This window comes from Apteryx mantelli, chromosome 12, assembly GCF_036417845.1.
Source record: "Apteryx mantelli isolate bAptMan1 chromosome 12, bAptMan1.hap1, whole genome shotgun sequence".
NCBI classification, from domain to species: domain Eukaryota; kingdom Metazoa; phylum Chordata; class Aves; order Apterygiformes; family Apterygidae; genus Apteryx; species Apteryx mantelli.
In genome coordinates, this window is record NC_089989.1 from 19,652,297 (window position 1) to 19,669,938 (window position 17,642).

Below are 17,642 nucleotides of genomic sequence, written 5' to 3' on the forward strand. Positions count from 1 at the left end.
GCACCTCGCGTACTGAAACAGCAGGCATAACGGGCAGCCCGCTGCTGGCCTTCACTCCCAGCTTCCCAAATGCAAATGGACAGCAGGAAAGCATGCGAGGGTAATTTATGCCATTTAGGCTGTCGTTCTCTGATCCCTCGGAAGAGCAGCCCTAGCTCTCAAGGGCACGTGCAGCGGCTTGCAGCAGTAGCAGAGCGAGTGGCCACAGGGCCAAAGCACCAGGACAGCTGGGAAAGGATCCAGTAGGAACCAGGGGTCAAAAACAGCTGGAGGGCTGTGGGATGGCTGCTTCTCCTTCCCTGCCCTCCTCCTCCCACGTACAGAGCCACAGATCAGCTCCGAGCACGGGCACCAAGCCTCCGGGGACATTTACTGCTTGTCCACAGGAGCCGCACTGCCACAGCCTCTGGATATCGGCACAAACCCGTCCACGCACGGCGGCTGGAGGGAGCAGGCCCCACTGCACCGAAGCCACCCACGGAGGCTGGCAGGGCTTGTCCTCCCACGGGGAACAGCTTTTGGGCTGGGAACTGCGTGCGAGCAGAGAGGAGGCAACCCAGGCCCCTGGCTTTCACACCTCACTGCTGTTTCCCTTTGCACTCCCTTTTATCTCGGCTATTGTTTATATAGCTGTAAGAGCTATATGAAGCCCCATACATGTAAATTAAACATTGGCTCCTTTTATCATCAAGCGTGTACAACTCGTAACCATGAATTATGCAAGACTATTAACTGTCTTATTATAAGAGGGAGCAGCTGCAGAGGCTGCTCGGAGGACACAGTAAGTCACGGAAGGGGCAACCCATGGGTGTTCAGTGTCCACGTGTCTCTGAACTACAGCACAGCCTTTCTTTCTGGGTCCAGTTCTAGTGCTCTTGGGGACCTACACATCCTACGCAAAACAATTAACTGAGCATCTCATAAGCCCTCACTACCTTCCAGCACTCTACAGAGAAAAAGAAGTACTTTTATCACCTTTTTATTGATGGCAGCTTGAGAAAGATCCAGAGAATTGTGTGAGCTTATGAAAGAGCTGGCAGGGAGCTGAACTTGTGATCCAGCTGAAACCCCAGTCCCCAGTCACCATCCAAGCTGCTGAACTCTGCCTCCTCTGCTTTCACCCAGCCATAACTCACTGAGCACAACGATCCTCTCATCAGGGTATGTTGTGAGGGCTACAACAGCGCCCATCAACCTACTGCATGGCATCCCACTGTGCACTGTGTGTGCTGAGTCAATTTGCCACCTCAGAAATACTAACCCCCCCCTCCAAATCCAGCAGACCTGGACAAATGGTAGAGTAGCTATTAGAGCAACAGGCCAGTCCACTGGAAAGCCAGCCAGGTGGGTTCCTAGCTGTGCAGTCACCTGTACTAGCGTTCAGCTGGTGCAAAACGCTCCCAGCTGGGTACCAGCCAACACACATGTTGCATTTGCCTTCTGCTGGTGCAAAGGGAGAACGCTGCGCTGGACAGCAAGGGAGAGGCAGGAGAGAGCTGAAGTGGTAAATATCCTGCAAGACAAGGGAGCTCCAGTCTGTTCCAACTCAGTAATTTGCACTTTGACTAATTAACCCCAGCACTTGGCTGGAGCATACTCAGGAGGATCCTAGCCTGGAGAAACCCGGCGCAGCCCAGGTTGTGACTACAGCCAGGTCACAGGCTGCTGCTAGCTTCAGGCAGAGGAAGGCTGGAGTCACAGTGTTCTCGCCCACCTCTGAACTGGCGATCTCGAGAAAGCCGAAGGCTATTTAACTAAGCCCAGTCACCAAGTCTTCACGGAACTGGCATCACGCTTAATAGGTGTGCTAAGGCTGTTGGGGGCAAGTTACCTGCAGGCTGAGAAAGCTTTTGATACAATTTCACATAAAATATTAATCCCTCTTGTCAATATGAATGCTATTAGGACCGAGTGGCTGGGATGTATGAAGCTAGGAAGCATTTCGGAATATATCAAGTTCCTAAAGGGGAGGCACATAGATTGGTATTAAGAACATTTTCATTTATTGTGTATATCACGGACCTGGAAGAACAAACAAACATCATGATTTCATTTACTGATGATTCAGAGTTATGTGGGCTCCTCAATACACAGGAAGAGGGCAAAGAAGTCCTGGACAACTGTGAGCAAGCAGACACCTCAGGGGATAATTAAATTAATTCAACCTACGGAAATGCCACACAACAAGGCTAAAACATAAAGCAAATAACATTGAAAAGGACTTTGTACTCAACGACTATTGAGACAAATCCAGGCTCCTGTTTGGCTAGTTAGGAGCAGTCCTAATTAGGTTCGCGCAGCGTGCCAGGTGCAGCACAAACAAAAGCCACTTTGCTGCAGCCTTCAGAGAGAACAGCTAGGTGAAAAAAGGTACAGGATCCACTCAAAGCGCTAAAAATGCAATTCCAGTGACATCAGTGGCAGATGCCCCCAACCCACCAGACCCCACACTGCGGCTTTAGAGGGGGGCTGTGCTGCACAGGGGCTGTTAGTCCTGGAGCAGCACTGGGTACATGCAGTTACAAACCCCTGGGCTCCCAGAACAGCACGGCTGCTTTGACAGGGCCTGCAACACGAGCAAATAAGCCCTGGCAGGCCCAAGCCAGCTTCAGCAAGGCAGCGACATCCTCCAGCAAGCTGTAAGCCGTGAGACAACCTCAGCGCTGCTGCAGAGCCAGAGCAGCTCCGGGCAGACTCCTAAGCCGTTTCCCATAAAGCCATGACCTCTGCCCAGCCTCTGCAGAGTCCCAAGAGGGCCATCGAACTGCCAAAGAGCTCAGTGCAAAGGAGTCCAAAATAATGACATCTCCCACCAGAGCCTGGGTAGCAGAGGCAGCCTCACCGCATGGCTCAGAGTGCAGAGCGATTTGTATCTGGATTAACCCCTGTGGCTTCTGCTGTCTCCCAGCCTGGTACAGACACAACCTGCCCTGGGAGTGGGCCAGCTCCTGGACCACCTTGGCAAACCAAATCCACATGGGTGACCTCAAACCACAGCACCTGCCTCCCACCTTGCTTACCAACTCTCAATTATGAATCCCTAATATCAGCTTGTTTCCAGACTCTTAACCATTGCGCCCGATTCCTGCATCATGTACCTGCCCTTAATTGCTAGGGCAGCCTCGGCATGCTAACGAGCCCTGCCTGATTCAAGGCAGCTTCCTGAGGAACCACCGCGGCGTCTTGCCCGAGCCAGCCCACCCAGCAAGGGGACCGCAGGCAGGGCATCACACCAGACACAGAGCCCCTAGCAGGAGATGGGCCCCGATGGTTTGCTGGAGTGAGATCCGGGAACACGCAGCATCTGGAGCAGCAACATGAGAAAGGACACAGGAGAACAAGTAAGAAGCGGCAGAGTTGTCAAAGGCCCTGCAGGCAAGGAAAAGATACTAAATTTGATGAGGTTGAGGAAGGGAGCCAAAGGAGGAATAAATAGAGCTAATGAGAAAACAAGTATTCACGAGTATTCAGAAACCTTTAACACACTGCTAAACAGCAATAAAAAGGCAATTAGAGTTCCAAGATGCATGAAGCATAATTGCATGCACTATAAATAGGCGATGGGAAGACTGTCCCGCTCGGTAGGATCTGATTCACTTTTGGGGTTACTTCTGCACAGACAGGAATATTTTGGTGAGATACAGCTGAGAGAAGAGAGATTACAGAAAGAATTTCTACCACACATCTTCCTGTATGAAAAACGCAGTAAGCAAGGGCTTTGCAATGGAGACTTTGGAGGTCTTAGTCTGAGGAAGGCAAAACAAAAGTTCAGCAGCAGAGATGTAAAACAACCTTAGAAAAGACCATCCTTTTTATGCCAGCCAGCAGCATGTACCCCACTGGGGTCTGGACAGTTCAGTGGCTCTCATTCATGGAGAGATCCTTTAACCCCACTGCTAACCATGCTGCTCTCCAGTACCCAGGAAATCCTGCCCTACCCAGCTCATCGTCCTTACATGAGCTTGTGCACACAGGTACCTGCACACAGGGAGCAAGCAAAAAGAGAGGTTTAAAAGTGAAATTCAAATGCCAAACCCATTCCCCACCATCCATGAGCACGCTTCCCAAGCTGCTGTCAGCCTGTTGGTGTCCTGACCACCTGTGCCTCAGGCGTGCTTGCTCCACAGACACACAGCTCCGTCCCCTGAGATGGCTGACGAAACCCCTCAGGGGGATGCCCACATTTCAGCACAGCCCATACAGGATCACGACAGCTTGTGCAAGCAGGCAGCTCACTATTTAAAGAACAACCTCTTTGATGCTATTCACTGCCCAGCCTCTCCTCCCTGCGCCAGCTAGGCTGGAGCAAATGCCCCGACTGCTGCGAGGTGCTCTCATCGCCACACACGCAGCTCAGGCTGCTGGGGGAACAGGCCAAGGCAGGCCCTGGGGACCAAGCAGCCCTCTGAGAGCAGATCTACCCCAAGAGATTCCCGCTGATGGTACAGGCAGATTCTTTGCAGCAGCACGACCAACGTTTTTAAGAGCAGAAAGGCGTCACTGAGATGTGGGGAACTTGCCGACGACCAGAGATTGCACCAGACAGATCCTCGGCCAGTGTAAAACATCGTTGCATTATCCGAGTTTCTTTAGGACAGCAGTTTGGTTTGGGGGACGGGAGAGGCATTTAACCTTCTCCCTTTCTCTCTTGAGGCAGCTAGAAGCTAGAAAAGAAAAATAGCATCCTGGAGTCAAAGGCAGATCTGAGCACTGGATTCACTGACAACTGGGACCCCGGGTTATTTCATGAGCCCAACGACCATTTGAGTTGCTTTCCACAACCTGGCTCAGTGGCTCAAGCCTTGCAGAATAGCTGCGTAGACCCACATCTCAGGGCAGGGAAGGCATCAGCTTTTCTGCTTGACTTTTGGGGGGGAGGGGGGCACCAGGCACACAGACAGGTCTTCCCCCTCCAGCACTGCCCTGGGTTTGCAGGACCATGGACCAAGTCAGCTGCAAAGCACAAGGAAGTGGAAAAGCAGCTTTATCTAAGAACTGGGAACAGTGTCACCCTGCTCTCTGCCCCAGGCTCTCTTAGGAGTCACCCTCCTGAAGAGGAAAAAGTCATTCACCGACCTGAGCACCAAAGGTCAATACTTGCAAAGTGACAGAGAAAGGCAGAGAGAAAAGCTGTGACTTCTCAGTTCCGAATTCCCTGTCATGTTTGGTACCCTTCCCAGCTCCCCTCTCCTTCCTGCAGAGCGCCAGCACTGACTCGCGCTTGGGAGCTGCTTTGCCCTCATGAACGACCGAGCATGCGCAAAGTCTCTGCAGTCCTAACTCCGGCTATTTCTTGGCTACACATCAAAAAAAATCCATGCAGTTCAGACAGCTGCACGTCCCCAGATAACAGCAGCAGATGGTTTCTGCCTAGAGGTCTTGCTTGCAAAGGGTGGTCTATGGTGCTGGGGGGGCTGCCAACGCTGGGTTTTGCACCAGGGAGTAAGTATTGCTCGTGGGTCACGCAGCCTCGCCTGCCGCTGAGGAAGCGCTTGCTGTGTCCTTCCTTCATCCTTGCATTGTCACCATGCAGGTAACAAAGCAGCTGGCTCCTGCTGCGTCACCCCATTAGCTTCCTTCTAAAGCAGTGATGAGTCTAATCTCTGATTACAAGGGTGGGAACAGTCTGCTGGGACGGAAGGTAAATCTACAAGTCTAGATAACAAAAGCAAACTCTACACTGGCACCATGCAAAGCATGTGTGCCCTTTTGCTGGACTGGGAAGAGATATTAGGATCGTAGAGCATATCCACCTTTCTTTGATATTCTGCTTGTGTGATGCCCATATCACTTCCCAGCTGCCTAAACCCTCTGCTACTGAGGTGCAAGAGCATCTATCCCTCACCGCCAGTCACGTCTTCATAGCACACCAGGCGACCAAGGTGAAATCTGCCTTGCAAAGGCTAGCTCCCCTTTCATATTAACAGAAGTCCCGATAACAATCCTGAACACCTTAATTTAATTAATTGCTCCCAAATCATCAGATTTTTTTTTGTGTGTGTCTAAAACATAACATCTGAAATTCTCCTCTCCTTCCCCCCACCAGTCAATGACATCTGACGGGAGCACTGAGCCTCAGCCATGGAAACCAGGCTGCGTCTGGCCAGCTGCTCATGGTAAAACTTCTCCCTTCCACAGCCATCTGCACAGGCCACATGCCAAGGCCAGCTAACGCAAGCTCAAAGTGCCTTTGCAATATTTTGTTGTAACTGGCCAGTTGGCTGGACGGCACCTCTGTGAGTCTCTCCTTGGGATTAGAGTTTATTTCCAAGCAAAGCAAAGTCTTGCTGGGTATGAGATGGGTGGTGGAAGGAGCACTGAGGACACTTACAGAAAAATCCACTTGCTTTACAGGAAGAAAAAAAGTTGTTGACCCCAAATCTGCCTCCTTATTGAACTAACATCTTTAACATCATATATCACTTTGGTCAGCAAGGTGCCATATTTATGAACACTAGCTAATATTCCCTCAGATGGCAGAATATCAAACGCAGTCAGCTTCCCTTCTCTCACTGCGGTGCCACCAGCCAGGCAGGGAGCACAGACACAGCCTGTCCCTTCCCGCTCCCAGATGGAGTCCTGCTTTCCACCCACTCCTGCAGCCTCCGCCTTCATTCACTCTTTGCCTCCGTTCATCCCAGTGAGTCACAGAGCCGGGACCAGCAGGTAGACACAGCCGGCCACGGGCACTGCTGGCTCACCGCCCCGTCCGGCTCCCCGCTCACGCCTGCTGCCGGGAGCCCGAACTGGGAAGCAGCCTTCGCGCGGGTATGATCAGCGCGCGAGCAGCCGCTCTCGCACCCCTCCGGCAGGGCCGACTGCCTTTGCAATCTCTGCACCCTCAAAAAGGGCCAGTGCTGCCCTTTTCTGAGCAGCTCCGAGGCAGCAAGGGGCTGCTCCGTTCAACAGCCCGCAGCGTGCTCGGGGGGCTCAGGATGGTGAAATCCGGCAATCCGACACAAGCCTTCCCCATCGCCTTATCTAGCTAGGTAATGCCTAGCTAGCATCATCTGGACTTCTACACAGTAAATTCCCTGGAGAAGGGAGGATTGCTTCCTACAACAGTCAGCGCGCCCTGTACACCCAATCGATTGCAAACAGCCATTGCAACTAATAAACATCTGCGATTACTGCAAACTCACAGTATCTGCAAACTTACACTGCTGCCCTCTCCAGCTCAGCACAGAGTCAAATTCAGAAGCTATAGCAGGCAAAACTGGTGCCATTCACAAGGCAGCAGTCCAGGAAGGACGAGAACGGGTAGATCTCAGTAAACCATTTCTTAATAAGTAGCTTCTATTCGTAGTTCCTCAGGGTATGAACTACACCTGAGCAGCCTCTCACAAAGTGGCAGGAGATGACATATAAAGATCATTTAATTTAAACTTTAATTTAAACTTGGATGCTTTAATTTAAACACCTCCAACTTGTCATCTCTGAAGTCCATCCTCCCCTCCAGCCCACCCTCATGAAGACATGGCTGGACCCTGCTGCTGCTCCTCAGAGTGTGTCCAATGCGAAGAATGACCCACTTCTGACCTGAAGGGACTCGGTAGTGCCACTTCCAGGCTGCACATCGGTGGCGGGGGGAGAACCAGAAAAGCAATTCTGGCAAGTTTGTCTTTTCTTCCTGTTTCTGTATCAATCCCTCGGAGAGCTGGGAAGAGAGATGCCATCTTCCCTTGCACCTGTGCTGCTCCATTTCCAGGGATGCATTAGGAGAAAGAGCTGGAAACAAACCCCACCTTTGGGGGTTGGCCATCCTTCCGGGTAACAAATGGAAGAGACCTGCTTACCACCAAGGAGGGTCCCTTCTCCTGTTGCTTTTAAAGATTCTCAATTGTTTTAATAAGTCTTAATTTTCAAAGACATACTAAAACATATATGGTTCCCAGTGATCATTTTATGGGCAAAATCCTGGCTCTGCTGAAGTCGCTAGCCAAATACATGTTGACACCACCCGAGACTGAAATTCTGCTCTTCAGCTTTATTGATTATACCGTACTCACTGACTTAGCATATTACTTGGGCCTACATAATTAAGTAGTAGTATGATGTTTACCAGGTACCCCTCTGGACTAAAGTATTTGCAGTAGCTATAAAGGGTTTATATATATACATTGCTAGTACCAGTAGTGTGATGGCTGGGATCCTACTGCTAAATGACCCTAAAAAAGTAAAAGACTGCTTCAGCTAACAAAAAATTACATAGGGAAATGACTTGCTGACTGCTTCCCGCTTAGGTGAACTGAGAACAAGTGACTCATAATTCAGCAAAAGGAATTACAAGTTATGCAAAAGGCAAAGTGCTTCAGGGAGAGTGTCTAGACTATGCAAAGCAAGGCCATAAATAATACTTTTTGTAAATGATGGGCTTCAGCAGGGGTTGGAACTGCATTATCTGATGAGTCTTCTCCACTCTTAGTTCATAACATCTCTGGTTGGAGAGGTACCACCCACAATAATTGAATCATTGGACTACAGATCAGCAACTGCAAAGTTTTACAACAGCCAAAAACCAAGCTTACAGCCTATTTAATTACCTGCTTCCCAATTCAATAAGCTGCAAGTATATAAATAGCCAAAGTATGACAAAAATTTAATATCTGCTAGAATTAAATTAAGATAAGGCACCAACAAAATGAATGATAAGTGTTTTAACTGAAAATAACCATTTTCTGTAGATTCCAGGCAATTAGTTGAGTACAGCAATCATGCTGTTTTCCACACTGCAAAAGAATGTCACTTATCAAATGTGCCATACTTTCTTCTCCACGTAAATGTTTCCCAAGCAGCAGGGAAATGTGGCAGGCTTGTCTTCATTTCAGGGTTAGCGCAGATCTGACCTGGGAATGGCCCTGAGATCCCAGCCACACACATGGCTCTCATCTGACCATGGTGGTGGCCAATGCCCACAATGAGCAAGCCAAGCAGCAAAGACACAGCCCTCAACTACTCTTCCAGTGTTTCTGAGGGCACAACACTAACAACCATCTTGCAGAGCTCACTAGGTTATGATGAGCTCTCTTGCAACTACAGAGCTACAGATGGGGCCCAGCTCACGCTTTAGATCTGCCTGGACCTTGCATCTACTTCTTGCACAGCACTGGAGAGTAACTGAGGACTGGGGAAAAGACAAGACAAAACAAAACAAAAAACCCCCCAAAACCCAAACAAACAAACAAAAACCCCAGGCAGTGTGTAGTCTGCACCTCTCCTCTCCTGGCCTGTGGAACTGAGAAAAAGCACTCTTCCAAGGGTTTGAGTCCAGCAGGGCAGAATCTGACCATAAATCACGACTGCTTTAGGAGAAAGCTGCTAAAACAAGTCTCAACACCACCTGAGTCACGGTCTGTCCCAGGAGCATAAATGTACCAGTAGTTTTAAGAGACAACTCATTTAAGCATGGCATGAGAGTAACAGTTTATCCAGCCAATGATAGTGAAGAAACATGCGACTATTTGGAAGGCTGTACTAGCTTTACTATGTTCCTAACTGTTGTAGCTTCGCATGCATGCCAAAATGGCAGCAATTTGGTATTTTAAGATGTGTTGTAACTGATTTAACAGAGTTTCTGATCCCTCACACCTGTTCAGCATTAAGCATGGTGCTTAGAGCAATCACCATTCAGCAAAGAACAAGCTTCAGTGCTTTGCTGAATCCGAATGACAATTTTGGTAACACACCCTGTGTCATCCCACAGGCTCAGACAGGGATCCAAGTTACAACCCATCTCCACCAGGAGTAGCTCTGGGAATCCGCAACTGACTGAGCTGAACTTTTTCATTCCTTGGTTACCCTGCTGGGAGCTGATGTTAATCTTGCATGCACTGACTGCCTGCTCCCCAGGTCTGCAGAGGAGAACAGCACTGCTGGAAAATGACTGAATACAATCATGACCGCTTTAATGCCTGGCCTAATGCGTTCACCACGTTTTTTTTCTAAGGAGTTCCTCGTGTTGCCCCTTTCTGAACATGCATTTTCAAGGAGATGTTGATCATCTGAAGAAGATCTTCCTGTTTATGCTATTTAGAATGAACAAACACTGATTCCCGTGCTGCACTGTAGGTTTTGTCTGCTGTGTTTTGAAGGAGCCGTGACTGTACTTGGAAAGAGACGTAACCCACATCCTCCCAGCAGCATCCAAGCAGGAGCCTATGTCTGCTTTGCAACAGACCAGGAATCAAGGTTTTCACATGGACAAAAAAAAATACAAGAGACTAAAAGGGGCATGAGGACTGCTTCAGTAAAAAAAGGCATATGCATTGCCTGAGCTCCTCAGGCTACCGGCAAAGCTCTCCTCTCAAAGCCTTTAGACAATTGGGCTCAAGCGGGGAAATGCACAGGCCACTGTTGGTTGTCTCAACTCTACTTCCAGCAAGTCAGCATGAGCTAGAGAAAAGGCTAAATACATCCTGGGCAAGCAATTAGCAAGCTAAGTACCATCTGTGGCATTAAAACACGTTGTTCCGAGAGCAAGAGCGCTAACAAAGCCTGATTTCCTGTTGATTTGCATCTCGAGGCTGGAGGCTTCGGTGTCTAGTAAGGTGCAAGCCCTGACTGGAGCTTTTTCTCCTGGGCCCCGTATTCATAAGGGCTTTTTCTGAGATTCTCTAGTGTCTAGTAAGGGCTGACCTCACACTGCCACCTTCCTCTCAGCTGGGGTACTTCTTGACCGATCTCCCTATTTTCACAGAACTTTTAAGGGACTAATATCTTGCAGGCCACTATCTCCCTGTCAAAGGTACCTGGAATTCATAAGTGGCTTAAAAGAGTAATCTAAGAAGGAAGGAAGACAGCAGAAGCAGGTATCTAATAAGCCTTTTTTCCTTAGGAAATCAAGCTGGTAAAATGTAAATAAAAAAAAATTTATAGGTATAAAATGACAAATGTGTATTTACTCAAGTGAAGCCTTAACACAGAAACATCAAGATAAATCTGAAGCAGAAGTGTAAGTTTGAACGTGCTGATCTGAAAACACTTTTTACCATGTTTCTGAAATTTCTGAGGTGTCAAAATCAGGAAAATACCAGCTCTGGGCAGCACGTGCTTGAATTCTTCTTGGAATTTGAAACAGAGTTTGTTACTGGTATAAATAAGCAACGATATTGCGCCCACGTGCAGTACATACTCAGCTAAGCTGTCAGTTCACACATTTCTACCGTTCTCTTTGCTTTCATATACATTATAATTTAATCAAACCGCATGTAATTATCTTTCCGTTGTAACTGTACCTTAAATATAGGCTTCCTTGTATCGAGAGGGAACCCAAAGCGATTCCCAAGCTATGCAAAACACGAGGCTGTATTTTCCAACGCCAGAACACCGCACACAGGCGTGCTGCCACAGAAGCAGCAACAGCGGTGTCAGTGCGTTACACCACCATAACGCGCGGCCGCCTCTGGGCTCCGGATAGCGACCAGCCGGGAGCGCGCAGCCCTGCGGGATCACAGCGGGAGGACTATGCATCGCAGGGGAGGCACCACGGGATCTTTAGCACAGGCAAGAACTTGAACGCTGCGACTGCAGCACAATCAATTCCTCTGCTTTTCGTTCCTAAGATAATTGCAAATACAAACTGCAGCGGAAGTCCAGGCGCAGCAGCCCGGGGAGCGCGGTGGGGACGGTGTGCAAGACAGCCCATCCCAGGCTGTGGGCTCCTCCCGTGGAGATCGACTGGCTCTTATCAGGTAACCCGGAGCAGCTGGATTGTGCCGGGCAGCCGCGCTGCAGGGCAAGGGCCTCCGCTGCGAAGCCAGGGTAACCCCGCTTGGACTGCGCTCAGCGGTGGCGGAGGGTCCCCCGAGCCGGCCTCGCCTCCACGCTTCCCGGAGGAAGCTGCGCCAGCCCCGAGATCTTCTACTTTCTTTACGGTTCTCCCGGGACAAAACCCTTTCCTTTTCAGCAGGAGGCCGTGAGGGGCAGGAGAAGCGAATCACATGCAGAGAAGGAAGCAGTTTATCAGCACCCTGTGGATGGGGAAACGGAGGCAACAGCTCCCACCAGAGCAGGGCCAAAACCTCTTTCTCTCCCACTTTCTCCCCTCAGGAGGAAAATGCATTTGCTCCACCCTGATGAGCCTCCAAGCATCTGGTATTTAGCCATTACGGAAGGCCTACAAATAAACATAGTTCCCACAGAGATTATTAAATCCAGCAGAACTGTGACAAAAATTCTGTGCCCAAGAGGGAAGCAGTCCAACACGCTTCACTTTTTGGTCTCACACTGAAAATATACCACGGCTGAGCAAGCTAGAAAAGGAAGGGTAGGTTTTTCCCGGAGTAATCTGTGGGGGAGTAGTAGATCACATGGAGCCCAATAACAAACCCGTTGCTCCAGCAGTGCTTTAATTGGCCTTAATAGGAGCCTTAGCTAAGGAAAAAGGACAAGGATTCACTCCCAGAAACTGCCGTGACAAATGAATATAGGAATATACAGAAGAAGAAAACCCAGAATGAATTCACCTTTAAAAGGGTGAATTCAACTTGACATGTGTTGTCAGGTTACATTTAGCTTTCCAAATTCCATTTCACTGCTAAGTTTGGGGGGAGACGGTAAGCCCCTGAAAGACTCCTATTTTAGTTCTTTGTATAAATAAGCAAAACTTATTTTCCTACACTGTTCATTTCACAGAGAATGGACTATTTTCTCCCAATGTCCTGTTTAACCTCCCCATTCCCTCATGTATTCCTGCTAGTTTATCATTTTTCTCATTACTCATTTTTGTTTCACCTGCACTTTATTGCCCCCTTTTCTCTTTCTCTCCCCTTTCCATCTCTTCACAGTGCTGTATTTTGATTTCAAAGACTATGATTCGCCCTTTCCAGCCACTCATCTCCAGACAACTAAGACTCTGCCTGCTCCTTTGGAAAAACTCCTTTCCATTCTCAGTTCACTTTTACATGAGAAACAGCTCTGGGTTTGTTTGCTTGTTTTAACTGCTGCAAAACTAGCAATTACTTAAGTTTCATTTTTCCGATTTGAACAAGTCATACAGGAAACAAAGCCAAGAAGTCTTTCAGAGTCCACAATCTGCTGAAAAGGGTCTGAAAAGACAACATAGGAAAAAAATATCCCCAAACCTAGCTATATCTTCATCTGTGCATTTCACTCAGCAAACAAAACCAGATCATTCAACCTTCCAACAACAACAGATTGTCCTATATTGCCTTTAAACTATGTGCAGTACTGATGCACTTTCCTACCTCCTTATGTTGCAATGACTAATAATAGTTCTGTAGTGTAACAGAACTGAACGAATGTCATTTGCATCAATACATCCAGGAGTCTTCCTGATTTATAAAGGTCACTTGTGAACACAGAATGGTATTGGGATTAAAACTGCAGGCTAAGAAACTTAACCAAAAATGGGAAAAAACAGCCAGCCGTTCCAGAAAGCTATGTCCCATTACGGGCCTACTCAGACTGCCACAGGAAGAAAGTCGGCTGTGTTTGACCGAAGTGTACCTGCGTCTGCATCCCAGAGGAACTTAATTTCTGCACTGGCCTGTAAGCTAGCGCCTTGGAGGAAAGGTAGCCGACAACTGGTGGAGCCAACGTCACTTCTCCCCACTCACCGCCGCACCCCGGCTCCGGCGGGGGAGGCCAGGTGAGCTGCTCCTCCCTGGCCACCGTCTGGACAGCACTGCCGTGCTGCGGTGACGCATTTGGGGAGGAATAGGCAGTATTGTGTCAGCGACTTCGTCACAAAGCTCTGTTGCCACATCTGGCTAACGCGCTGGTGTCGCGAAGCACACCGCACGTAAACATTTGCAAGAAGTTGAAACCAGACTTTGCAACTCCCTAAGCTGGCGCTTGCACTCCCTGTTAAGTGCACTTTACAGTGAGCATGAAGGAGGCAAGAGTACCCAGCTAGCAACTTCCAGCAATATGACCTATTTTCCTCCTTTAGACAACCTTTAGACAGCCAACATCCCAAATTTCCTGAATTCCTGTATCGTGTAACTAAGAGCACACCATATGCCAACACGCTGGCTGTGTCTGGGAGACTGCCCAGGCAGGAGGGGTGGGAAGGCGGCAGGGCGCTTCGCCGTGCACCGGGACGGCGCGGCCGCCTATGAACCCTTCCCGTGTGGGGCCAAGGTGCCCTGCACCGGGATCGCCCTTGGGGTGCCCGGACGGCTGCGGGCCTGGCGAGCACCAGCGTGCCAGGGACCGGGGCCGGGCTGGGTGTGGGAAGGGCACAGCAGGGGGGCAGGTAGGGGGCAGATGGAGAAGCGAGAGGATAGAGGAGCAGGGGAGCAGGGAGGGGAGCGGGCAGGGGGTAGTGGGGCAGGGGGTGCAGGTAGGGGGGCAGGCAGGGGGCAGAGGGGCAGGTAGGGGAGCGGGCAGAGGGCAGGCAGGAGCAGAGAGGGCAGGCAGGGGAGCAGGCAGAGGGCAGAGAGGACAGGCAGGGGAGCAGGCAGAGGGCAAGCAGGGGGCAGAGGGGGCAGGTAGGAGAGCGGGCAGAGGGCAGGCAGGGGGCAGAGGGGGCAGGTAGGAGAGCGGGCAGAGGGCAGGCAGGGGCAGAGGGGGCAGGTAGGAGAGCGGGCAGAGGGCAGGCAGGGGCAGAGGGGGCAGGTAGGAGAGCGGGCAGAGGGCAGGCAGGGGCAGAGGGGGCAGGTAGGGGAGCAGGCAGAGGGCAGGCAGGGGCAGAGGGGGCAGGTAGGGGAGCGGGCAGGCAGGCAGGGGGTGCAGGTAGGGGGGCAGGCAGGGGGTAGTGGGGCAGGGGAGCAGGCAGACGGTGCCGGGCCGCGGCGGTACCTTCTGCTGCCGGCGGGCCATGTCGGTGGGCTGCTTGGCGTTGAAGGGGTAGGCGATGCAGCGCATGACGAAGACGTAGAGCTGCAGCTTCCTCTTCCTCTCCTCCTCCTCGCGCTGCAGCCGCTCCAGCTCGTCCTTCTCCTTCTCGCTGGCCACCGAGGGGCTGGGGCTGGCGGGCCGCGCCGCGCCGGCACCGCGCCCGCCCGGCTGCAGCCCCCCGCCGCTGCCGCCGCCGCCGCCACCGCCGCCGCCGCCACCGCCGCCGCCGCCGCCGGGGCCCGGGCCGGGGCCCTCGCCGGCGCGGCTGGGCGAGAGCCGCGCGGCCGCGGGCGCCAGCGGCTCCTTCCCGCTCTCCTCCTCCACCAGCTCCTCCGACTCCTCCTCGCTGGACGACGGGTCCAACATCGCGGCGGCGACTCGACTCGGCGCGGCTCTGCCCTGCCCGGCTCCGCTCGGCGCGGCTCTGCCCGGCTCCGCTCGCCGCCGCGCCCCGCGCGCGCCGCCGCCGCCGCCGCGCCCCGCCCCGCGCGCGCCGCCCCGCCCCCTCGCTGTGCGCGCGCGGCGCTGGCCGCGGTGCTGCACGGCGGCGACGCGCGCCGCCCCGGCGGGGGGGCGTGGAGGGGGAAGGGGAGGCACCCGCCGCGCATGCGCTCTGGCAGCTGCGAAGGCGCGGCCCGCCGCCGGGCGGGGGAGGGGCAAGGCCCTGCCTGCTCCCCCCCCCACCCAACGGCCGCTGCCGGGGCTGGGTGTCCCGGTGCCCCCCGGCACCGCCGCGCCCAGAGCGTCCCCAAAGCCGGGGGCACACTGTGCCCGCAGTGTCCCCGTCCTTGTCCCAGGCACTGCTGTGCCCCAGGTGTCCCCGTCCTGCTAACCGACATGGCTGCGCCCAAAGTGTCCCTGTCAGCCGAGAGTCGCTGCTGCAGCCACAGGCCCAGCGGGTGGCCCCGCGGCCTGCTGCCATGTCCCCGCGCCCTGCTGTGGTGTCCCCATATCTTCCTGCTGTTTCCCCACACCCTGCTAAGGTGTCCTACACATACTGTGGTGTCCCACATGTGCTGCGGTGTCCTGCACCCTGCTGCGGTGTCCCCCGTGTGCTGTGGTGTCCCCACATCCTGCTGCGGTGTCCCATGTGTGCTGTGGCGTCCCACACGTGCTGCGGTGTCCCCACACCTTCCCGCGGTGTTCCTACACGTGCTGTGGCGTCCCACACGTGCTGCGGTGTTCCCACACCTTCCCGCGGTGTTCCTACACGTGCTGTGGTGTCCCACACGTGCTGCGGTGTCCCCACACCTTCCCGCGGTGTTCCTACACGTGCTGTGGTGTCCCACACGTGCTGCGGTGTCCCCACACCTTCCCGCGGTGTTCCTACACGTGCTGTGGTGTCCCACACGTGCTGCGGTGTCCCCACACCTTCCTGTGGTGTTCCTACACGTGCTGTGGTGTCCCACACGTGCTGCGGTGTCCCCACACCTTCCTGCAGTGTCCCACATCCTGCTGCGGTGTCCCACACCCACCCGGCTGCAGCGGGCTCTGGGGCGGCCGCGGGGCTGCGTGGGGCGACCCCGGCCCCACACGGGGTGTCCGTGGGCCCGACATGGGGCAGCCGGCCTGCCCGCAGGAGGGGATGCCGCAGAGCCCCTCTCCCAGGAGCTGGCCTCCGGTGCCTCTCTGAAATCGGCTGCTTGCGAGTCGGGCTCTTCGCCGCCGGGAGGTTTGGACGTGCAGGTCGGGGTCGGGACGCTCGGCCCTCGCTGCCGGGAGGTTTGGACGTGCAGGTCGGGGTCGGGACGCTCAGCCCTCGCTGCCGGCAACCCCGCTGGCTGCGGGACCGTGTTGCGCCCCGGCTCTGCGCGCTCCCGGCCGTGCAGCCCCCACCAGCAACGGCGTTAAGCACCAGCTTAAGTGTTAAGCGTGTCAAGAGACACGCTCTGTCCTCTTTCCAGAGAGCAACTAAGAATCTTAATTGAAAAGCTATACTGATAATAAATATTTCACCTTAGTCACTAATTATTACATGTGTAATGATATCGTGGTGTTTTGCTTTGAAGATTACCTGGAGCGAGACAAGGATTTTAGAAGCAGCTCTTAGAGATGAATCAGTGAAGACATTGTGTGTATTAAATATTTTAATTTTCGGTCGGTGATTTTTCAGGCCTGATTGAGGTTTTGTTTGTGAGTGTGTGTGTATTTGTGGTGGGTGGGTGTTTTCAAGGCTTACTCTTCTCTACTTAATTACTAGTGCTTCTTTTGTAAATGTCAAAATATTTGTCACCTGTGATACACGTTAATAATTGTTTGCTTCACTTTTTAACAGCCTAGGTAAACATGGAGTCCTGGTAATGGGGATATTAGATTAGGTCACGGGAGGAGGAGCGGGTGCTGCTTCAGACAGCGTGTTTGCACAGTGCAGGAGGGTTTTCACATCAGCTGGGCTTCCTAAGCTCTTTGCCTACTTCTAATTAAAAGCTCAACGTAACAGATGAGTCTGGAAAAAACTTCTGTAGCCATTCTAGGGCTCTGCCTTTCTGAAAGCCGCAAGAAGAGCTTGAAAAATTGGTGGAGATAGAAAATGGATTTCCATTTTTTTCATTAGCCTTATCTGCTGGCGCTCTGTGGTGCTGCACACGCGAAGGGGCCGAATGCAGCAGCGCAGCCCCCCGTTGCTGGGCTATTCCCCTCTTCCCTGCAGCCCTGGGAGCCCTTTTCCCTCCTGAGCGACGCTGGTCATGAACACCACTAAGATGGCATGAACATCACAAGGATCTTTTCCCCAGCTAAGTTCTCTTTTATTTTTTAAAATGTCTTTTGAGGTTTTTAAAACTGATGCACTTTTTATACTATCCATCAAAAAAACCTCATTGCCCTGAGACCACTTGTGC

At 52.3% G+C, this 17,642-nt stretch overlaps 1 protein-coding gene across 1 annotated transcript in view; it reads right to left on the reverse strand.

Annotated features, from left to right (window-relative positions):
• CADPS (calcium dependent secretion activator) overlaps positions 1-15,168 on the reverse strand; it is a 246,120-nt gene extending 230,952 nt beyond the window's left edge. Inside the window, exon 1 of the mRNA XM_067303622.1 lies at positions 14,764-15,168. Within this exon, the coding sequence (XP_067159723.1) occupies positions 14,764-15,168 (405 nt within the window). The remainder of the gene's footprint in view (positions 1-14,763) is intronic.
• Between the last annotated feature and the right edge of the window lie 2,474 nt (positions 15,169-17,642).